A 23124-nucleotide genomic window follows, 5' to 3' on the forward strand; every position below is an offset into this window, starting at 1 on the left:
AGAGACAGAGGCATTTAACCCACAACCACACCAAGAAAGCAGGAGCGCCATCCAAAACGAAGATAGTTTTGTGTCTTGCTCAAGGCCACTGCAGCAGGAATAGACCCATCAGCTGCTGCATGGAACGGCCCTGCCAAATTCCAATTACAGGATTGGGGTTCTAACCTCTAGGTCGACCTATTGTCGTGGAGATACTAATCGGCTTGTTCAACCTATCCGTCCTGCTACTACCATTGATAGATACACGTTTGGCACTCGGAGACCATGCGGGACCTGAGGCCCTATCAACTCTGCCAAAGCTTCAGGGCCCTTCATGCAACCTCTGTGTTGTACAGCGTCTGTCACCTGGGCGGCTGGCTCATGTATATGCATGAGGCCTGTGGCCTGAGCCACTTCCCTAAGCTTCTTTTTATTCATGAGCTGGGCCGCTCTAAAGGTTGTCACTCAGGCCGTTTCCACAGAAACCGCCTCCCGTCTCCCACCCTGCAGTACTGACTTTGGAGCTGCAGTGCCGTCTGCCAGCCCCTCACGTCATCTAATTTGATTTAACCATTGGCTGGGTAGTGATAGAACATGTAAGTGAAGTGATTAAAGCGGAATGATAAAACACCGGATTAGAACATATGAACTTTGAGACGACAGAAACAAGAGGCTGAGAAACTTCTCCAATCAAAACAAACAAAAATAAGCAACAGCAAATCAAGCTGGCAAGAGGGAAAAGCAAAGAAACATAATGAACACAGGAAACAAAGAGAAAAATACCTGAAAAAATCTGCACCAGCCATCGGTTTTGTGCATAGAGATGGTTTATGAAAACCTGTCGTTGGCCTGAAAGGAGGCAGACGGGTACTCCCCACTCCAAGCTGAGTCATTGGGGCAATCAAACAATTGAGCACTTATCCTCATAAAAGCATCCCAGATACACTGATCTTTCAATTTAGTTGCCTGGTCAGCCTGTCGCTACCAAGATAGGATCCATTTATCTGAACTTCCTCGCTGGTAATAAGCCAATCAGCTCTGTGGAGTCATTCTCTAAACCACTCTTCTTCTTTCAATCCAGCTCTCCATCTTTAGCTTTTACTTTTTTTTCTTCGTACCTTACTGCACCACCCTTCCTTCACTGTGGCCAAATGACAAGACGCCTGGGGTCAACCGTTACTGGGGTAGGCATGACACCAGAATTGATGGCCACAGTTCAGGAGCCGCACGCCCTCTGGCTAAATGGGTTTCGTCCCACTTACTTTACTGCTTCCCCCAACCCAAAAAAAAAAGAAGAAAAAAAATAAAACCACCTTGGCTTTCCTCTCTATCTTTCCTCTCCCTATCTCTCTGACTGCCACTAACCTTCTGCACCCGCCCCCATCCTCCAATCACAGATGATTACTGTTCTCCAGGTTCCCCGGGATCAAAGGGTTCAGAGGCCATAAACTCTCATCTCAGTGAATTTCCTCTGGCAGAACCCTTTTTTTTCTACAAAGGAGGCTGGAGAGACAGAGAGAAACACAGAGAGAGACAGACAGACAGACAGACAGACAGACAGACAGACAGACAGAGCGAGAGAGGGGGGGGGGCGAGAGTGAGAGGGGACCGGCAAGCATGCTAAATACCACTCTGGAGTATGGCATGGAGGACTGGGAGGGGAAATGAAAGGTGATAGGGGGACAGAGACGTCCTCCAAGAGTGGAAGGGAGGCTACAGAGCCAGAAAAGGCCAGCGGAAGAGAGATTTTCAGGAGGGGGATTTTTCTCAATCCTCCAATAAGAGAGCAGGGAGCAAGGTATCCAGGGCCATCCAGTGATCTGTCATCTGTGCCAAAACTGACCTTCTCCCATCAATGCCAATAACTGCAAAACAACCCCATACAGAACAAGGGGATAGGACTTCATAACCACCGGCACAAAACAAAAACAAGACATTTCTTCCCCCTTTATAGCTAACAAAAACAAAAGGGAGCCTTTAAAAGAGAGCGATTACGCTGTTCTAACCACAACTTTAATCGAAATAGTGGTGGTAGTGTTGGAAGGACCTGAAAAAAAAACTTTTTCTGGAGCTGACAGCAGGCACTTAAAGCAAATGTGGCGGCAGTCTGTCTTTCTCCTCTCTGTCTGTCTGCTTTCCATGCTCTTCCATCTACTGTGTGGTCAACACATTTATCTAAAACATCTTAGCGTGCATCCGTATGGTGTATACATTCTCAACATGGGTGGCCACGGCGGTAACAGGACCCATAACACAGACACTGTTCTGTCTCTGCAGTCTGGTTTCCATAGAAGTGCATATTCAACCGATGAAAACTAAGAAAAAAAAAAGAATTACTGTTGAAGAGAATTTGAACAATATTTCTTTTCAACTTGGAAAAAATAGAATAAAACAAGATATAATAAAATGGGGATGTTATTTCCATTAGCTCCTTTTAGGTCTTCCTCTATGGAGGACCATGTCATCATCAAAATCATTCTGGGAAAAAATAAGAGATGGAGAGATGAGAATTACTTGCCATATGAGAAATTCAGAAAACTAATTTCAACCGGCTTTTATAGCAAAATCCCTTTAACTACTCCTTTTTCACCGAAAGCAGGCTTATTAAAACCTTTTCGGGGGTTTTGAAAAAATAAAAGGGAAAGCTCCACCTGGGGCAGTCTTCCATTGTTGCTCTCAACATACATTATAGTTTTACCTTTAAGTTGTATTCACTGCCATTGTTTCCTCCCTGGTCATTTCATTCTTGCCTGCAACAGTCTGGTTGCAGTAACTGCTTGCACTTGGTATAAAAAGAAAAAAAAATCAGTTTTTCTGATTTGCAACTTCAAAACACCCCCCCCTTTTTTTCCTCCCCAATTGTACTTAGCTAATTACCCCTATTTCCCGAGCCGGCCTGGTCGCTGCTCCACCCCCTCTGCCGATTCGGGGAGGGCTGCAGACTACCACATGTCTCCTCCAATACATGTGCAGTCACCAGCCGCTTCTTTTCACCTGACAGTGAGGAGTTTTGCCAGGGGGACGTAGCACGTGGGAGGCTCACGCTATTCCCCCCAGTTCCCCCCTCCCCCCTGAATAGGCGCCCTGACCGACCAGAGGAGGCGCTAGTGCAGCGACCAGGACGACATACCCACATCCGGCTTCCCACCCGCAGACACGGCCAATTGTGTCTGTAGGGACGCCCAACCAAGCCGGAGGTAACACGGGGATTCAAACCCACGATCCTCCGTGTTGGCAGGCAATGAATAGACTGCCACACCACCCGGACACCCGTTTTCTCCCTAACTGTATCCAACCAATTACCCACTCTTCCGAGCCATCCCGATCTCTGCTCCAACTTCAAAATGTGTATGTAAATGGCCTGATAGACACCCAGCAACTATTGTCTTCTCTTTGTCCCCCCCACACACACACACACATTATTTCCATCTTATATTTTTGCCATTCTTTATCTTGTCTCTCTTTTCCATTCAGCTTAGCCCTCCATCAGTCTTCTTGATTGATTGATTCACTCCATCTCTCTCTCCCTCTCTCTCCTGTCCGCCATGCTGTGTGAGATTACTTCAGACCCAAGCTCTGTTTTTCTCTGCCTGTGTTTAACTCTCCCTCCAACCGTTTCAGAACTCAGTTCCTTCCACTGTCTCACTATATGTTGAGGACTACTGAGGGAGGTCAAAGGTCACGCCAGAGGCTGGCAGACAGGACGTGAAGGAGAGACGAAATCTGTTGCTGTTACCACCCTCGTCATTCTTCACTGACTCATTACGGCGACCACTGCCCTCTTTCGCCCTCTCTCTCCCACACACACACACACACACACACACACACACAGAGTCAAAGAAACAAACTTGGCTATTGATCCACACAAACGCACATGGACATGGACACCTAGGTGCATAACCCCCCCCCACACACTTACACACACACACACACACACACACGGGAGTCTCGTCTCATCTTTCACCGTGTGCCTCTGTTCGTTTTTCAGGCAGTTCCTTGGACGCCCTGGGCTGACCCCTCCTTGTGGAACTCCTAAAAACTACACCACTAACGAGCTCCTCTGGAGAGACCAGAGAGCGCTCAGCAGCCAAGGACGAAAGAAAACAGCACCCAGTACAACCCAGAGGAGTTGTAAAAAATAAAAAATAAAATAAAATAAGAGAGAAATGATAACAAAAAAGCTGATCGATGTTTTCCAGGAAGGAAGGGGAGGAAAAAAAACGAAGAGGACTTATAATTACGTAACTAAGCGTATATAAAGCTTTCGTGCATGTGTGCATTAAAGACCGAGCCAAGCTGAAATACATTTACTATGTACGGATGGAAGATATACATGTACTGTACATTTTACAGAGGAGCGTAACAGTGTTTATTTCCCTCACTGGCAGCCACATACACGCTCAGAGTTGTGGATGTAGCTTCAGCAGCCTGAGGGGCAGGGGTCTCACCTTACCACGTTCAATAAACTACGTAATCTTTATATTCTAGTAAGTATTGTTACGCCTGACAGCAGCAACTTAGAAAACGTCAGCTCTGAATGTTAATGAAGATAAAGACTGTAAAGATGTCGGGCTCAGTTTGGAGTCTGTGTCCGGTGTCTCCACATACAGGTGAAACAGATCAACTGAGTCTGTGGAGAGGGAGACCTCTCCCTCTTTTTTCTTGCATCGAATTTTACCCTTTCTCTCTCACTTGTAGTCTGTTATTCTCTGTCCGTCTCCCTCGATTTGTACCACCCCTCCGTCTCTCACTCCCTACCTTCCCCCCATCCTTTTCCGTCCAGATGTGACCCGATCGCTTTCTTTCTCCCTCTTCACCTCCCTCCCCCTCTCTTGCCACATTTTAGCCCTCTAAGAGGAGGTCAGTTGTTATCTGCCCTCATTGTTAAATCGGTGTCAGCCCGTGAGTTTTCAAGTTCTCCCATCAGCTCCTTAATGGGCCAATTAGGCTCAATGATCCAGTCTGTTGTCAAGGTTGACTGACCTGTAACACCCACTCCCCCATACCAGAGGACTGCATTACCCAGGGCCCTCGTAGGAGCCAGTCACCAAACAAGAAGAAAGAGTGAAAAAAGAAAGAAAAGCGGCATGTAGTGACATGCACACACACACACACACACACACACACACACATGCACAGACTCACACAGACACAACGCTGAATACAACCCTACATTTGTGCACACAGACATATTAATATTAATTAATCTCAGGGCTTCCAGTATGTGAACACTGCCAGTAGCAGTCTTTCTTGCTTTCTTGAAAATGTGTCAGTGAGGGCATGAGCATTGGTAACCATAAATAAAACATAAAACGTGTCCAGGTAGAGTGGCGGTCTACTATTCCGTTGCCTACCAACACGGGGAATGCCAGTTCGAATCCCCGTGTTACTTCCTGCTTGGTTGGGCGTCCCTATAAACACAATTGGCTGTGTCTGGGGGGGAGCTGGATGTGGGTATGTGTCCTGGTCGCGGGCACTAGCGCCCCCTCTGGTCGGCTGGTGCACCTGTTTGGGGGGCGGGGGGAACTGGGGGGAATAGCGTGATCCTCCCGCGCGGCTACATCCCCCCGGCGAAACACTCACTGTCAGGTGAAAAAAAGTGGCTGGCGACTCCACATGTATCGGAGGAGGCATGTGGTAGTCTGCAGCCCTCCCCGGATCAGCAGAGGGGGTAGAGCAGCGACCAGGACGGCTCAGAAGAGTGGGGTAATTGGCTGGATACAATTGCGGGGTGGGACGGGGTGGGAAGGGAGAAACCCCCCCCCCCAAAAAAAACCCCAACATAAAAGCATAAAGCACATCAAACCCATATCAAAGTAGCAACTGTGATGCAGGGACAGGCTAAGCTGTATTGTTCAGCTGTGCATGTGCACGATCACAGTCAAGAAACTGCTCCCCTGCAGCCGTGCTCAGTCATGAAGAAGAAACTGGCTGCTGTGCCCTCTCTATTGCTAACCATGGAGCTATTAAGAGATCGTTCTTGCTTTCTCTTGATTTTTTTTTACATGTGCAGAATCTGTTTCACGCACGCACGCACGCATGCACGCGCACAGACACACACACATACACACACACACACACACATGCACACGCGCGTCCATCACCACTCTGCAGAACAGTCACAACACTGATTTCTCCATGCACAATACAACATTTTTTATTACTGGGCAACAGTATAAAAACCCTTTTATCCAGGCAAACTAATGCTGTGTGAGTGTGTGTGTGTGTGTGTGTGTGTGTGTGTGTGTGTGTGTGTGTGTGTGTGTGTGTGTGTGTGTGTGTGTTTGTGTGTGTGTGTGTAGATGTGTGAGAGAGAGGGTGAGGGTAAACCAGAAACCACGCTCCGTTACCTCAAATCACTCAAAATGTGCCTTTGAGAACCCGTCATCATGCACGTGCACATGCACGTGCCACACATGCGCACGCACACAAACACACACACACACACACACACAATCACAGACCTGTTGGAAGTAGGGCTAAAGCAGCAAGAGGAAGGGAAAGAGAGAAGAAAGAAGCAAGGGAGGGTGTGTAAAGGGGTGCATAGCATGTGTATATGTGTAAAGTGTGTGTGGGTACAGGGGGACAGGGAGGAGGGAGAGAGAGAGAGAGAGAGAGAGAGAGAGAGAGAGAGAGAGAGAGAGAGAGAGAGAGAGAGAGAGAGAGAGAGAGAGAGAGAGAGAGAGAGAGAGAGAGAGACCCTTTCCTTGCTTTGTCCTCTCTCTTTCTTCTGCGCTCTCCAGCCTCTGCTTTGTTATTTATCTATGTTCTTTTCTAAATCATGGAAAATAGAGGTCAGCTGTAGACATGCTTTTTGCGGAGTATTTTTTGTGCGGAGGCTAGCTTGGAGGCTGATTGCTTTCTCCCTCCCTGCCCCCACCTCTCTCTTACTTTCCCTCTACTTCATCAGAGGAGGTCCACCCTGCAGTGCTGTGGCTCTTCTTGTTGGGTGGGGCATCCATGGATCTATACGTATGCATAGGGATGGATATGTGCGAGCCGGGGACAAAGTGCACATGTGCGCATTTCTTTCTATGAAGGAGGCTTTTTTTTAATCTTTGTGTTTGTGTACACAAAGCACATTATATTGCGTAATGTGCAGGGATGTTGCTACAAATGTCTGTGTAACTACTGCATTTGCCCGTATTTATGCATGCACTGATGTGTGTGGCCATGTGAGAGGATTGTGTGTGTTTTGTGTATGTGTGTATCACCCCTATCCTATTAAAAGTGACTACTTCCTGCTCCTCCAGGACAACAGCCAATTAGCAGGCAGCCTGATCAAATGGACGGCATGCTATGGCCCGCCTCCTGCAGCCAACACCGGGCGCTCATTAAGAAGAGCCCCCGGCAAGCCAAGACAGAGAGGGGACGGTAGGGGAGCGCCGAAAAAAAGGAGGGGGGAGGGGGTTAGAGATGACAAAGAGAGGGAGGGTGAAATAAAAACAGTAATTACAATAAAAGACAATGAAACATGACGTAAAGAATTAAAAGCTGGCAAGTGGGCATGGATAGAAGGGAACAGGATGAGGAAGAGATGGAACAAGAACAGAGCGAGACTAAGAAATACAGAACTGGGCAGGTTCAAGACAGCGACACAAACAGGGAGGTGTTCGGGAAGCCTTGAAAAAAGGGAGGTAGCGTGCCAGAGAGAGACAGAGAGAGAGAGAGCAAGGAGACAAAGAGAGAGAGAGAGAGCGCAAGAGAGACAGAGAGAGAGCACTGATTGGTTCCACCTGGCAGAAAGTGGCACATGAAAAGAAGCGGGAATGGTAGAGAAGTGTTGCAAGTGTGTGTGTGTGTGTGTGTGTGTGTATGTATGCGTTTACGTGTGTTTGCACGCCAAGCCAGGGTCATGGCCAGGTCTGTTACACTGGGGCAAGCAGACACAGATGGTCAAACCTGAGAGTTGAACTGTGTCAGAAGTACACTGGAGCTGGGCCTCTGGGTCATCAAGAGTACGTGTGTGTGTGTGTTGTGGAAGAGACTGATATACAGCTAAGTGTTTCTATAGGAGACTAGACTAGACTAAAGGAGACCTGCGGTTCTGCATTTTCCCTAATTTCTGCGTTGCCATTAGGTTCACATAAAGCACCCTAATAGAGTTCATTGAAATTCAAATTGAGAACAAAAGACAGTGGCTAGAATCTATTAGGTGTTGCTTACTGGTTTTGAACATTTAGCTTTGACTCTATCGACTCTGTTTAATTCGATTTCATTAAACCGGATGAAATTCAAACTAGCTGAAAGAGCGTAAAGGAGACAATTAAAGAAAGAAAAGAAAGAGGACAAGAGAGAACAGGAGAGAACAGGAGAGATAGCGTGAGAGAAAAACATCGAGACAGAGAGGGACAGCGAGAGAAGAGAAAGAAAGAGACAGAGACAGCGACAGAGACAGGGAGAGAGAGAGAGACAGAGAGAGAGATTTATCAATTAGAAATAAATATGAAATATGATTCCCAAGACTGCCAGATCAGGGGGTCAAAGCAGTTGGCTTGATTTGAATGTTTCAATAAATCCCCGGCGGCGCTGCAGGGAGTGAAGCCTGCTTCTGTTCAACATCTTCTCCAAAACAATTTGTTGAAATCACATCATGTATTTTTTCTTTTGCGACGGACAACTGACTCCCTGAAGAACCCAAAGGGAATCAGGGAAGTGAGGACTGCATAGGAAGCTGGTGCACCACCAATACTCTGTGGTCATAGATGGAGCGACGTCAGCCCAGCAGTGCGCTCCTCTTCCTACAGATACAGAAAAATAACAACTCGCTCTGGGGAAAACAACAACAACAACAACAACAACAACCCAAAAACAACAAGAAAAAACAAAAATGCACCTGTGATAAAACCCTGCTGAAAAGCCGTGAGCTGCATCAGATGCCAGCGAGGACACATTTCATTCCCTTCTCAAGGACTCACGGAGAACTGCACATTTTTCTTTCCCCCTTCTTTTTTTTTTGGTAAATTATTTTGTAGCTGCTGCGTGGTCGAGCCAGATGGCCCCCATCTCAGAAATTCAGCCAAGGGAGCGGAGGAGCAGCCAGGGAGGTGTCACGATCGATGCTAAACGCTCCGCAACCACCCATCCCCATGCTAGCCCGGGACAGCAGAAGAGAAGGGGGAATTCAGGAAGTGTATATGGGTGTGTTTGTGTGTGTGTGTGGGGGGGGGGGGGGGGGAACTGTCATTGTCACAATGCTGCATAATATAGTAGAAAAAGCACACAGGTGATGGGTTTGGGGAGGGGGAGGGTACTGAGGGGACTGGTTAAGTTGATTCAAGGTGAACGCGTGTTTGTGTCGGCCCATGACAACAGACAGCTGTACATGCCTGCTCCTTAATATGCAGGCGTGGACAGCGAGGGGAGAGAGCGAGTGTGTCCGTGTGCATACTCAGTTTGAGACTCTGTTTGTGTCTGTGCACACTTCTTAACTTCAGTAAGTGTCTTATGTTTATGTTGACGCGTCTAGTATGTTTGCGCTGATGTAAGTTCTCGTGAGTGTCTGCATGCACGCACACGCCGGTGTGCGTGCGTCAGCGTTTATGTGGCTGGGACTTCGTTGGGAGTGTGTACGTGAATGCTGAACGCTGCCGTTCCTCTGCACAGAAGTGACAAACGGGGCCCACCTGCCATCGCTGCAGATGAGTTCACACTGGGACACATGCAGCTCCAGATGCATGACTGTGTATGCGACACATTCCTCTGTGTGTAGCAGCGTGTGTACAAAAACAAAACAACAAAAAAATCCTGCCGTTTTGTTGGTTTTCTTAGAACGTTTACCAAAATTTATGAGTGTTGAGTGAGTTTCATGACCTCTTCACTCTAGTTACAACTCATGTAGGACTTCAACTGATAGAAGACTCAAAGTGTCCTTTGCTTCTTTACCCCCCCCCCCCCGTTTTTCACCCAAACTATATTCGGCCAATTACCCCACTCTTGCGAGCTGTCCCGATCTCTGCTCCACCCCCTCTGCAGACCACCACATGCGTCCTCAGTGACGAGTTTCACCAGGGGGAAGTAGCCGCGTGTGGGAGGCTCACGCTATTCCCCCCCAGTTCCTCCTCCCCCCCGAACAGGCGCCGCGACTGACCAGAGGAGGCGCTAGTGCAGCGAGCAGCGTGCATACCCACGCCCAGGCTTCCCACCCGCAGACACGGCCAATTATGTCTGTAGGGACGCCTGACCAAGCCGGAGGTAACACGGGGATTTGAACCGCCAACCCCTGTGTTGGTAGGCAACGGAATAGACTGCCACACCACCCAGACGCCCTCCCTGCTTCCTCGCTGAATAAGTTTTTTCCTTCTTTTTTTGCAGATGCTTGGTTTTCAGGTGATCCTACCACTATGTTTAACATGTACACACTTGAGCTGTAAATGTGTTTGTTAGTTTTCACATGAACAAGTGCATTAACAGTTGTCTCTCAGCATATGTGCACTTCCATGGATGACTGTAAATGCATATTTACATCTTACACATCAGATTTTTACACATCTGCACACATGTTCAAAATGTCTTGAGAGTTTGTCAGTGTTTCGGCTTATGTGTGTTACCCTGTGTGTGTGCGCGTGTTTGTGTGTGTTTGTGAGTAAGCCTGTATTGAATCTTCTTGCAAAATTGCTCCGCGGAGCGTTGGTGGCCAAGTCTTGCTGCTGTACGGTTGCAGCGACCCATTTCCCGCCTCCCCAGATCCCTGTCCACCACTTCTCTTGTTTACTGCAGACGGCTCCCCCGTGCCTTGTCCCATATCCCATAATCCTCTGCCCCTCTTCCAAGATCCCTTGTTTCCCTATTGTCCTCTTCACCTGTCCCCCCCCTGGCCAATCATCTGCCAAACCCCTGTTGTCATCCTTCATCTTGAGCCAATAATTCCCCCCCCCCCGCCGCTGTCCTGCTTGTTGGCTCGGCGTCGGTATCTCCGTGCTGTCTTCCTGTGCTCGTCTCTCCCTCCTCCCTCACCTGTGGTCTGGTTGCCGTTGCTCTCTTTCACCATCCCTCTCTTGCTTTCGAAAAAGCCCTCTTCTCCCTCGTCTGTGCCTTTTCCCTCCGCCGAATCAACTCTGAGAGTCTATGACCTTTGTCACTTCTCTCCGTTCCTCTCCTCTCTTTCTCACTCTCTCTCTTTCCCATTCTGTCTCCTCCTATCTCACCCCCTAACCCTCCTGCTCTGCTGGGTTAATGTAGAGGGGCCCAACTTCATTAAAGATGGAATAAGTATAGAGAGGTGCTGCTCTTCTTCTCCTGTCTCTCGCCTCGCCTCCCCTTTCCTTCGCTCTTCCACCCCTCAGCACTTTTTTCCACCCTCCCGCCCCCCCACACCACCTCTGTAGTTGAGTCTTGCCTGAGCAAGCTCCTATCTTCCTCTGGGACGTGGATGAAGCTGTGTTGCTATCAGCTGCTATTTATTTACCTCCTGCTCCTACCAACTGTCCTGCTATTACCTGGGCACATGTAGACACCAACGTACCTGCACATGTGTGCATGTGTATACCAGGAGTACACTGGGACAGACAAACATACAATCTCTCTCTCTCACACACACACACACACACACACACACACACACACACACACACACACACACACACACACACACACACACACACACACACACACACACATACACACGCTTTGGCCCTGTACCTCAGAAAATATGATGCACTTGTTCCATATTTATCTCCGCCAGGCGGTAGCCTGGAGATGTGAATGCGTTTAGTTGCATGTGTCCGTGTGTGTGTGTGTGTGTGTGTGTGTGTGTATGTGTGTCTCTGTCCGAGGCTAGTCTTTCAAACTACTGGACCTATAGGTCTAACATTTTTTTGTGCAGTTATGATGAAGAATCTCTCGTGGCTGCGGTGATTGAAAAATGTTTGTTTTTCGCTACTGCCGCTCCCTCTCTCCATTCACTTGCTAGCTCGCTCGACCGACGCTGCTTTCTGTCGCTGCCCGATCTGAAGCTGGTATTATGCTTTCCGCGTCTGTACACAAGGGTCCGCATGACATAAATTTTGTCACTACCCAAATCCATGGATGTCTGCACCCAGCTGTTGGCATGCAGGCCAGATTTTGTGACTGTGTGGCCACTGTGCTATAAGGGCACCGACTGCGCATACGATGGAAACCAAAATGGACGCTGAATTTGAAAAGAGACTGTGTGAAGAGGTCCGTCTCTACCCACATCCATACAATTCCTCTTTAAAACAATACAAAGACAGAGCGTCCGGGTGGTATAGCGGTCTACTCTGTTGCCTACCAACACGGGGATCGCCGGTTCGAATCCCTGTGTTACCTCCAGCTTGGTCGGGTGTCCCTACAGACACAATTGGTGGTGTCTGCGGGCAGGAAACCGGATGTTGGTATGTGTCCTGATCGCTGCACTAGCACCTCCTCTGGTCAGTCGGGAGTGCCTGTTCGGGGGGCGAATAGCATGATCCTCCCACGCGCTACATCCTCCTGGCTAAGCTCCTCACTGTCAGGTGAAAAGAAGCGGCTGGCGACTGCATATGTATCAGAGGAGGCATGTGGTAGTCTGCAGCCCTCTCTGGATTGGCAGAGGGGGTGGAGCAGAGACTGGGATGGGTCAGAAGAGTGGGGTAATTGGACGGGTATAATTCGGGAGAAACGGGGATAGAAAAATAAAAACAATACTAACATCAAATGTGTACCAATTCATGGAGGGACCTGCCCAGTTTGGGAAACAAAGAAACTGTGTGTTGGCAGAAGTGGAAATATTTAAGAGACCAATTTGTGAAGGCAAGGAAAAAGCTGGTTTTTATGCACGGAAACGCATCAGACACCGATCTACTGCGCATGTGTGGAATGCGTCCTCCAAGCGGACTCCAGAAAGTAGTAAAATCAGAACTATTACACGTCCGTGGTGTCCGCAGCTGTCCATGTACACATCTGCTTGGGAGTATATTCGAGCCTTCAGTCAGCCATGCACATGTGCAACTCACATTTACGGTCGAGTCTGATCAGGCAGCGACAGCAGCAAAACCAAAACATCATGTATCCTGGTATGAGTCTTGAAAGTAAATGAGAAGTCGATCGTATTTCGCAAGCCAGCAAATCACTCACTCACTGCAAATCTCAGCACGGGAGAACTGGATGAGCACTGGATGACCCAAAATAATTCACTTTATTCACCTAGCCACCACACGGAAGTGCCATAGTCTCCAATGTTAAAACACCGCTATAAAAATACAATTTCAAGAGTAGGATTAATCACAGTCCCAGCTTTGAATCAGCTGGGACTGTGATTAATCCTACTCTTGAAATCCCAGTAGCTAGAACAAAACATTTCCCATGGCTGAGCTATGTTTTCTTATCGCTGTTTTATGAATCAAAGTCGATCCGCGGAGAAGCCATTCACCTTCTTTCATTTTATGTTATGACAACCACAATGTTTATACACATTTGAAGTCGTTTAATGAGGGGTTTGAAATTATGATAGCCTGATCCCTGTCATTTCAGGTCAGATTTGGTCCCTTTCCTGTGAGGGTCCACCCAGGAGGCTGCACATCCACAGACTGACAGGCAAAACGTTTTTATCAGGTAGATTTATGAGCTTGAGCGCTTCATATTAGCAGATTTTTTTTCCCTCATACTTCCCATTCAATCGACTTGGGCGCTGCACAAAAGTCTTGTAATGGCAGGAAAAAACCTGGTTTTTCTGAGCATCGGAGGAGAGGGGAATATGTACGCCTGGTGGAGATCTGCACTCTTCGGAGTCTGCACTCCTCGAGTCTATTTTGTGGTTGCTGTTTTTTTATAAATGTATTTTCTGCTCTCTTTCCTTATAAGGCACTTTATAATGTATCTGTCTAAGGGCAGTTCAATAAAATAGACATTACTTTGACCTTGAGTCAGTAATGTGTTGTACTACACTCCAACTTTTAATGAATTAAGATGATGTTCTTTTATTAATCCCTGTGGAGAAATTCATTTTCTGTATTTCACCCATCCCAACACCCACTGGAAGCAGTGGGCAGCTAGTGTGCAGCGCCTGAGGGCCAACTCCAGCTCTTCTTGCCATGCCTCGGTCAGGGAGACAGACAGGAGTATTAACCCTAACATGCATGTCTTTGATGGTGGGAGGAAACTGGAGCACCCGGAGAAAACCCACGCAGACTCGGGAAGAACATGCAAACTCCACACAGAAAGGAACTGGGACGGCCTGGGGTTTGAACCCAATGTATTGGAGTCCTCGCTATGCATGTCTCAAAGTGAAGCTATCACATAAGCAGAGAGATTCTGAGGTCACTGAGTACAGCATGGTGCTCAGTTCTCACACTTCCCACAGTTAATACCTTCCCAGTCTTGCCTGCCTGTTTTGTATTGCTTCTGGTGAGGTACCAAGGTGCTTGGTTCTTCAAAGCCTGATTTGAAACAGAGTAGTGGTGAATGTGGCTTAATATAACTAACCCAGGAAGCTGCGCCAGATCACCTATTCCTGCCCCCATCTCCTCCTCCTCCTCCTCCTCTAGCAACTGCCTGCCTGAGAATTTGCCAGCCAGCAAGCCAACCAGCCAGCCCAGGAAACAAGGCAGATGGTGGTGGGAGAGTACAACTCTGAGAGATGACGTAGGGTAAGTGAGAGAGGGGCAGATAGGAAGGCAGAAAGAAAGAAAGTAAGAAAGAAAGAAAGAAAGAGCCAAAAAGAGGGCGGGTCTGCTTGTGTGTGCGAGGGAAGTGGTGTGAGAGAGAGGTTCAGGAGAGGAGTACAGGAGAAGAGACATAAGGAATGTGTGTGCTTGCTTACTTATCTACTTATACCATCATCTCCTTTGACCTTAGAGTTTGGGCTCGTGATGTCTTCACTTTGCCCACAACAAACCAGCATCTCTGCACCCTTCAGCCATCCATTAAAGGTTCTGAAAGTCCAGCTTTTCAGCATATCTCAGTTTACATTCTGTCTTAGGCATCCCACACAATGTCAATGCTTCATCCCAATCGCTTCTGTGTTTGTTATTTGTGTGGTAGTGTGAGACTGTGTGTATACATATGCATGTTTTCTCTCATTCTTCACATATCTATCATCCGCTGCACACATACCAATCAAACTCCTCATGCAGCTGTCCTTCCCTGCAGATGATGATGATATGTTCACAGCTCCCATGTGTTTTCCAAATGGTCAAACCAAGCGTCTGCTCTTTATAAAAAGTCTTTTGATTGGGGCCGTTTTGTGGACAGATCCCCTATAAAAGGCATTCATTCCATGTCCGCGTGATATAAGTGATGATCAGGACTTGGGATACCAACAAAATGCATCCTATTCCCGACCATTTCCAGCAGCACTTTGCCTGGCAAGTGTAGCTGACCGTGTCCTCTCACCTTCTTGTGGCGAGGGGCAAGAAGAAGGGCATTTTACCAATGGGGATCAATAAGGCACCAGAGTACTATGCTCGTTATTATGTCTACTGATAATGTAGGATGTGGAGTTATCTTGTACTCACCCCTGATGATGGACAGCTTGGCGTTGACTGTGATCTCGCCCTCGCTGTTCTCGGCCACACACTCGTAGATGTTCTCGTCGCGCGGTGCACGTAGAGGCTGGATCCGGAGCACCGCACCGGCACCTTCATCAAACTCAATGGTCTGTAGAGGAAGAAAACACATAGAGAAGAAGGCTGAGCAACAACATATGCACATTAGTATAGCACAACCTGTGTTGCCTCCTTCAGCCCTTCCACGACACAGCTGTGAGAAAACACACACACACACAAACACACACACACACACACACACACACACTCCTTACGCATTCCAAGTCTGATCCCATCTCTTGATATTTGCAATATCTTTTTTCTCTCTTGTTTTTCTCTTTTATTCTTGTCTGTATTTTCACTCTTTGTTCTCTGTAAAGCCCTTTTGTGATGAAATGGTTTGTTAAAATGCACTTCACAAATAAATTGAGCTCAGCTTGAAATAGGGGAGTTGAACAGAATGCTAATGGCAATGTAGAAAGGCTGCGCCGATGGCTTTACCCAAAGCTGTAATAACGAGCCTCATCTAGGAAATTATTCAAGTACCAGAGTAGTTTTTAAGAAAAAGAAATGTTTTTCTTCCAAAATTGTCCTCCCCACAATACCCTGACAGTGGAGGCCTATCACCTGCCAGTTGTGACAGGCCTCTTGAACAAAAGAGTATCTCAGTTTGACTGAGATTGTGACTAGTGGAAGTTACGCTGCAATGGGCTGGTTTGCTGATCAGTGACTAAAAGATGCTGTGTCCCCCTTTAAAACCACATTTATCGATTCAAAATAGCCCATATCACATTTTTCAACAGTTTAAATACTGCATTATTTAAAAACCAGTGGCTGTGGTAGTCGATTCCTGTTTACTTGCTATTGCATTTATTAGGGATGGTCGACGCTGTTTGCTAAAGGATTTGTCTTCATTTGGTGGGAGGGTGGCGCAGTGGTTAGCGCGGTCGCCTCACAGCAAGAAGGTCCTGGGTTCGAACCCCGGGGTAGTCCAACCTTGGGGGTCGTCCCGGGTCATCCTCTGTGAGGATTTTGCATGTTCTCCCTGTGTCTGCGTGGGTTTCCTCTGGGTGCTCCAGTTTCCTCGGACAGTCCAAAGACATGTAGGTCGGGTGAATCGGCCATACTAAATTGTGTGTGTGTGTGTGTGTGTGCCCTGTGATGGACTGGCAGCCTGTCCAAGGTGTCTTCCCACTTGCCGCCCATTGACTGCTGGGATATGCCCCAGACTCCTGTGACCCGAATTCAGATAAGCGGCTTGGATAACGGATGGATGGTGGGAAGGTGTGGTGGAGAGCACGTTAAGCCTTCCGTCTGTCTCTGGCCAGTTGGACACAAGTCTACTCGTTTATTCACCCTCTCCGTCCACTATGTCTAACCAGTTTTGAGATCACCTTAATTTGTGACGGGCAACTTGGGTTCTTTGAGCAAAACGCAGCTGTTGAAGCGTAAACGAGAGGTTGTCAAAAGAGAGTGGCATGGTGCACGGCCGCAAATCTCCAAAGCTCAGCTGCTAATTAGGGCTGAAAACACTGCAGAAGAACGATGCCGAGACTGATATCAAAGCAAGCGCCTGCAGGGCGGAAGGAAAAAAAAAACATAAACTACTACTTCAAAACCTCTTTACAAATTCAGTCACTAAACTGAGGGAGAGAAATCAGCCGTTCTACCACGGGTTCAATGCTGAACACACACACACACACACACGCACACAAACTCCCCTGTCGCAGCCCTTTCATTTGCATGTGTCAGATGGGGAACACACAAACAAACCTTGTTCTTTTTTATTTTGTCGTCCTTCGAGATGCCTCGCTTCCACCCTCCCTCCCCTATGGTCGTTTTGAAGCTGCGGCGCCCATGTCTGCCCCGGCGTGCCACCGCCGTCGTTAACAAGAGCAACTTTTTAATCAAGAGTCACTAAGCATCAATCAACACTTTCAGAGACACCATATGGGGGCTCCCGCCGAGAACAGAGCAAACAAACATTATAAATAACACACAAACACTGGCGGAGGCTGAGCGCGGGAAACGCCGTACCGGATACCCGCGTATCAAGCTGACAAGTCACACAAGTGCAGAGCGGGCAGGAAGTGAGAGGCGGAGTGGTGCTCAGCATTACATCGCCAAATAACGGTATCGTGCATGTTTTGTTTTTTGATTTTTGTGGGGAGGCAGGTTGCATGGAAGATTAGTTGACATAGCGGGCATCTGATTGGAAGGGGGCTGGTTCACACCCCAGACTTGGATAAGGAAAGTGGGGGCAGGGGGAGGGAATTTCCATCCATCCATTATCCAAACCGCTTATCCTGCTCTCAGGGTCACGGGGATGCTGGAGCCTACCCCAGCAGTTATTGAGTGACAGGTGAGGAGACACTCTGGACAGGCTGCTAGACCATTACAGGGCCCACACACACACACACACACACACATATTCACCACATTCACACTAAGGGACAATTTAGTACAGCTGATTCACCTGACCTACATGTCTTTGGACTGTGGGAGGAAACCGGAGCACCTGGAGGAAACCCACCCAGGTACAGGGGGAATCAGAATCAGACATGCAAACTCCACACAGAGGATGACCCTGGACGACCCCGGACGACCCCAAAGTTTGAACTACCCCAGGGCTCAAACCCTGGACCTTCTTGCTGTGAGACGACCACACTAACCACTGCGCCACCATACCGCTGGAAAGGGTGGGGTGGGGGGGGGTTGTCTCATGGATATCTACCCTCAAGATGCTCTTCAACAAGGCACCTAACCATTCCCACCTGCCCCAGTGATGCTGTTCAGCAGCTGACAACTGAAAAACTAGGGTTGAAATACACGCATGTCACAACGTCTACCAGTCCTTCTAGTTCATGACCTCAGCCATAAGCTTTCTTTACTGAATCACCAGTGGTTGCCAGATCATTATCTCCCTGTGTTTGCTGCCTAGCTCGTCAGCGGTTCCCGGTGATCCTTCAGCCTGACCTGCCGTGTTTCTGGACTCTGTTTTTCTTCGGCCTGCTCCTTATCTGTCTTGGTCGCCTATCAAACCGATCTCCTGGTATTCTGACCTCCGCCTGCCTTCTGACCAAAGTTAACTGTTTTGTGACCTAAACCTGCCGGTCTCCGAGTCGTGCATCTGGGTTCTCGTCTGCCAGTCTCTCCTAAACCATTACACATGCATGTATTAATTAAAAGGTGGGCAAGGTTACTGGACCTCAAATGAATATATACCATCCAATACACTATTTATAAATTACAGTATAAGAAAGCCACTGCTCACCTTCCTATTAGAGGCTGAAAAATTGTTCAATTTTGATCAGCGTTCAGTAAAATATGTGCTGACAGTAGCGGAAAAACATAATGAAAAAAAAGATATATATATATCTTTTTTTTTAATTAAGCTGTAAGGAATTTGACTCAGAAGGAATGTGATGGTCAGCTATGTAACATCTGTCTGCAAATGATGATAATTTCAAAAATGTTATGTCAACTGTAACATTAAACGTGTAGTTGTTTTGTGTTTTAGCAACTTGTTCCATATTTTTTTATACTAATAAACATTTAATTTTCTTCCCACTGAAATGGAAGTGTTAGACGCACTGAAGCCCATTAACCCTCCACACATGAAAGTGGCGCTGTAGTGAGAGGTGGGGCAATGCAACTCACCTCTATGCGTTGGGAGTTGACCTTCTTGCCCTTCTTGTTCCAGCTCACCCTCGGTTTGGGGTCACCTGATGCCTGGCATACGAAGGAGACAACACCCCCTGAAACGCCAATCTGGTCGATGGGGACTTTAGTGAACCGTGGTGCTGCTGTGGGGGGGTGGGGGGGGATAACGGAGAGAGAGACATTAGCAAAAGTAAGGGGACATGGGTTGTAAGGCTGGACACAGTTCCATTAGACACAGTATTGAACTAAATAAGTAAAATACATTTCAGAAAGACCAGGCAGATACTATGTCCGCTCGCCTACACGCACTCTGAAACACAACCTATCCTTTGCTGTCCTGCTGTCTCTCCTTGTCTCTTGCACCCTGTCTCTCGTGCACCCACACAAAAAAGGTGCATTTACAATCGCGCTCTTAAACCTGCCTGTCCGCAAACCCACCCATTTCCTCCTTTCTCTGTCAAATGCAAACACGCACGCACGCACACACGCACGCACGCACGCACACACGCACGCACGCACACACACACACACACACGCACACACACACACTCTCTCTCACACACACACACACACACACACACACACACACACACACACACACACACACACACACAAATACTCCCCCAAACCCACTGTGCACTGTAGGTCTCTGCAACAAAGTCGGCAAGCTAGAGAGAGAGTGAGTGAGTGAGCTTGCATCGGGCTTGGTGTAGAAAATGACAGACAGAGAGCGAGAGAGAGAGAGAGAGAGAGAGACAAACATAGGGAAAGTGAAGGAGGTAGGGAGCGGTCCATGTAACAACAGGATAATTACACAACAGACAATCCTCACTAAGAAACCCTAATGCCAAGCTGAAATATTTAACGGGGGCAATGAATAACGGAGCACTTCCCAGGGCTGCTGTCTTCATTTGGTTGAAGCCCTGGCACTAACACACAAACAAACACACATTCACAGAAACTGAAGGAGTGAAAACGCAATTTGAGTTCCTTGTCTTGATCATGAGTGTTAATGATCGCACACACATCACCGTAGTCGAGGTTGGACCTGCACTTTCTGCGCTTATATGACAGTCTCTCCAACCACTAGACCAACTTGCCATCTTCAATTACGCAAGCTGCAAAGAATTGGGTCATATTACAGCACTTCATTTAACACCATTTAAATATATATGGTACCTGCGGTTCTGTAACTTGAGATTATATCGTCCGCAAAAAATACTCTAGGGTCCTAGCATTTCTGTTCATCTCTTGGCGGATGAGGCGGTAGACAGAGGTGGTCGGGTTTGAGACTGCAAGCCATTGAGGGGGAGACAGGGCGAGAAAAATTGGGGAGCAAAAGATACAGTGGAAAGATAGAGAAAGTGAGAAGGAGAGTCTCTCGAGGAACTTGTTAAATCCAAAGCGTGCAGATATGAGTGGACGATCAAACGGCCAACGCCTAACACAAGATTAATAATTAAGGGGCGGTGGGCTGACACTGGTCTCTGGGCTCCACTAAATACACATGAAGGAGAGCTCCTGCATTCATTATTGTCCAGGAAGAGAGCACGAGAGAGAGACTGAAATATGCTACAGAAGGTGTTTCTGAGAGAAAATTTAAAAGAAAAAAAACCGCAAGAGGGAGAGTAGGGAAGAAGTGAGAGTAACGTCTGCGGATAGCAGCGATGTGTGTCCAATTCACTTCACTTCACCCACTCCAAAGCTTTTCTGATGCAAGCAATACAAGCAAAGCAAAAAAAAATAAAGAATAAAAAAGATAAATTTTGTTTGCTGGCCACAGAAGCTGCTAATAAAACCTTTGTTAACTATTTTATAAACCAACTACATTTTTAGATGGCTGGCTGGTTAAAAAGTGTAGGTCGGCTATATTAGAGAAAATGTAAAGCATAGCCTTTCCTGTCAAAAGTCTCAGATGCCAGGGCGTCCGGGTAGTATAGCAGTCTATTCCGTTGCCTACCAACACGGGGATCACTGGTTTGAATCCCCGTGTTATCTCCGGCTTGCTCAGGCATCCCTACAGACACAACTGGCCATGTCTGCGGGTGGGAAGCCAGATGTGGGTATGTGTCCTGGTCACTGCACTAGTGCCTCCTCTGGTCGGTCAGGAAGCCTTTTTGGGGGGAGGGGGAACTGGGGGGGGGTAGCATGATCCTGTCATGCGCTACGTCCCCCTGGCGAAACGCCTCACTGTCAGGTCAAAAGAAGCGGCTGGCGACTCCAGGAGGCATGTGGTAGTCTGCAGCCATCCCTGGATTGGCAGAGGGGGTGGAGTTGTGACCAGGATGGCTTGGAAGAGTCAGGTAATTGGCCAAGTACAATTGGGAGAGAAAAAAAAAGAGGGGGCGGGGTCTCAGATGCCAGGGTTTCCACCACATCTACAAACGTGCTCCGATGCCTAATGGACTTCTGATGGACATCAACAGCCCTTGCAAACCTCCATCATCACGTGTGCACATGAGGCACGGGGGTGGTGTGCCCTATGGGACTTCATCTGTGTTTGATCCACGCAGGGCGGCAGAAATAGCTGTGAGGCAGGCAGGTAGGCCTGGGTTGTTCCTGTTCCCACAAAGGGAGTCTTTACCATGCAAGTTGTAAGCTGGGGCGCCGCTCAGACAGCTGAATGATGAAATTACTCAGAGGCTGGGTGTGAGCCTACAGGTTTGAGAGGCGAGGGCCATGACCCAGAGGTCACTAGTTAAAATCCCCCAAACCTTCTAGAAAGAAAGAAAAAGAAAGAAAGAATGACAGAAAGAAGGAAAACTAGGCCAGCGTAGTGGAAGAGCAATACCCTCCATGCCCGTAATCACTACTGTCAAGGTGCCCTTGAGTGAGGTAGCGTACCCCAAACTGATCTGGCGGTAGACGACTGTGGACAGCTTCCAGATTTCAAAGTGGGTGTTACTACTGTACTGTAAGAAGGATGTTCGGTGTAAAAACAATACAGAAAAGTGGTGCTGAATAACATCAGTGTGTAATGTCAGGATGTCAGGCCTCCTGTCTTTCCAAATTGGTGGCCATAGCTTTACATCTGCTGATGAGCGGAAATACAGATTTACCCCCCCCCACCACTAATTCTAGACATATTATTTTCCCTTAGTCGACCGGTTCCTCAGCTGTGGTTCTATACAGCTTGGTTAGCACAATGTGGTCGTAGCATTTCCCGAATTTAAGGGATTTCATTCTGATGGTGGCTCCCCATGCAAAACGCAAGATAAGAAAGTCTGCTCTCGAGGTTCTGGCGGATGTCTTGGATATAAGATTACACCAAGGACTACATTACTTTGAAAGGACCTGATAAATTAGCGTTACAAATTATTATGAGAGTCAAACCTAGGATCATGCATCATGACAACATGCTGGGCAATGTGCTGACATGAAAGTTGAGCTTAATGGCTCCCTTTACTGCGAAAACACAAGCTAACGATAGAGGGGAGGGGTAAGACTCTCCCACCTACATGTAAAGACTGACATGACACCTCTGCCAGCAATTTTTTCTTTTTCTTTTTTTTTTCTTTTGGAAATATTGATCCCTGATCGTCCACTAGTCAAATGGGAGAATATCGATCGCCGCAGCCTCAGACATATCTCTCATCTCAGATATCACATCCGTCTCCATTGATATAAACAAAAGGTGAAGCTTGTGGTGTGAGGCTTTGCTCCCCACACTGAAACATTGCACACTAAAGGGGGGGGGATCATTGGCTTCCTTAAATTTCCTCATCAACATTCAGCAGATACCAGGGATGACTGAAAACTCAGAGACGTTACCATATTCCAAACAACTGTCTGAGAATGCTGAGGTTTTGCCACATCATCAGTCAATATCTCAACTGCGCTGATGAGTCCATCTATAAAATGTAAAAACCATGTAATTAAAATCTCTTCTGTGTGCTGTGAATGCTAAATGTATATCACACTGCCCATTTCTTTATTGTGAGCAGGGATTTGTCAAGAGTAACTCGGTATGCTGCAAGGCCTGAAAATGTAGTTTTGGATT

At 47.6% G+C, this 23124-nt stretch overlaps 1 protein-coding gene across 1 annotated transcript in view; it reads right to left on the reverse strand.

Moving 5' to 3' along the window:
• ptprsa (protein tyrosine phosphatase receptor type Sa) overlaps positions 1–23124 on the reverse strand; it is a 207745-nt gene that overhangs the window by 155084 nt on the left and 29537 nt on the right. The window contains 2 exon segments of the mRNA XM_056276854.1: positions 15432–15573; positions 19122–19267. Coding sequence (XP_056132829.1) covers positions 15432–15573; positions 19122–19267 — 288 coding nt within the window.

Source organism: Lampris incognitus, chromosome 3 (assembly GCF_029633865.1).
Source record: "Lampris incognitus isolate fLamInc1 chromosome 3, fLamInc1.hap2, whole genome shotgun sequence".
NCBI classification, from domain to species: domain Eukaryota; kingdom Metazoa; phylum Chordata; class Actinopteri; order Lampriformes; family Lampridae; genus Lampris; species Lampris incognitus.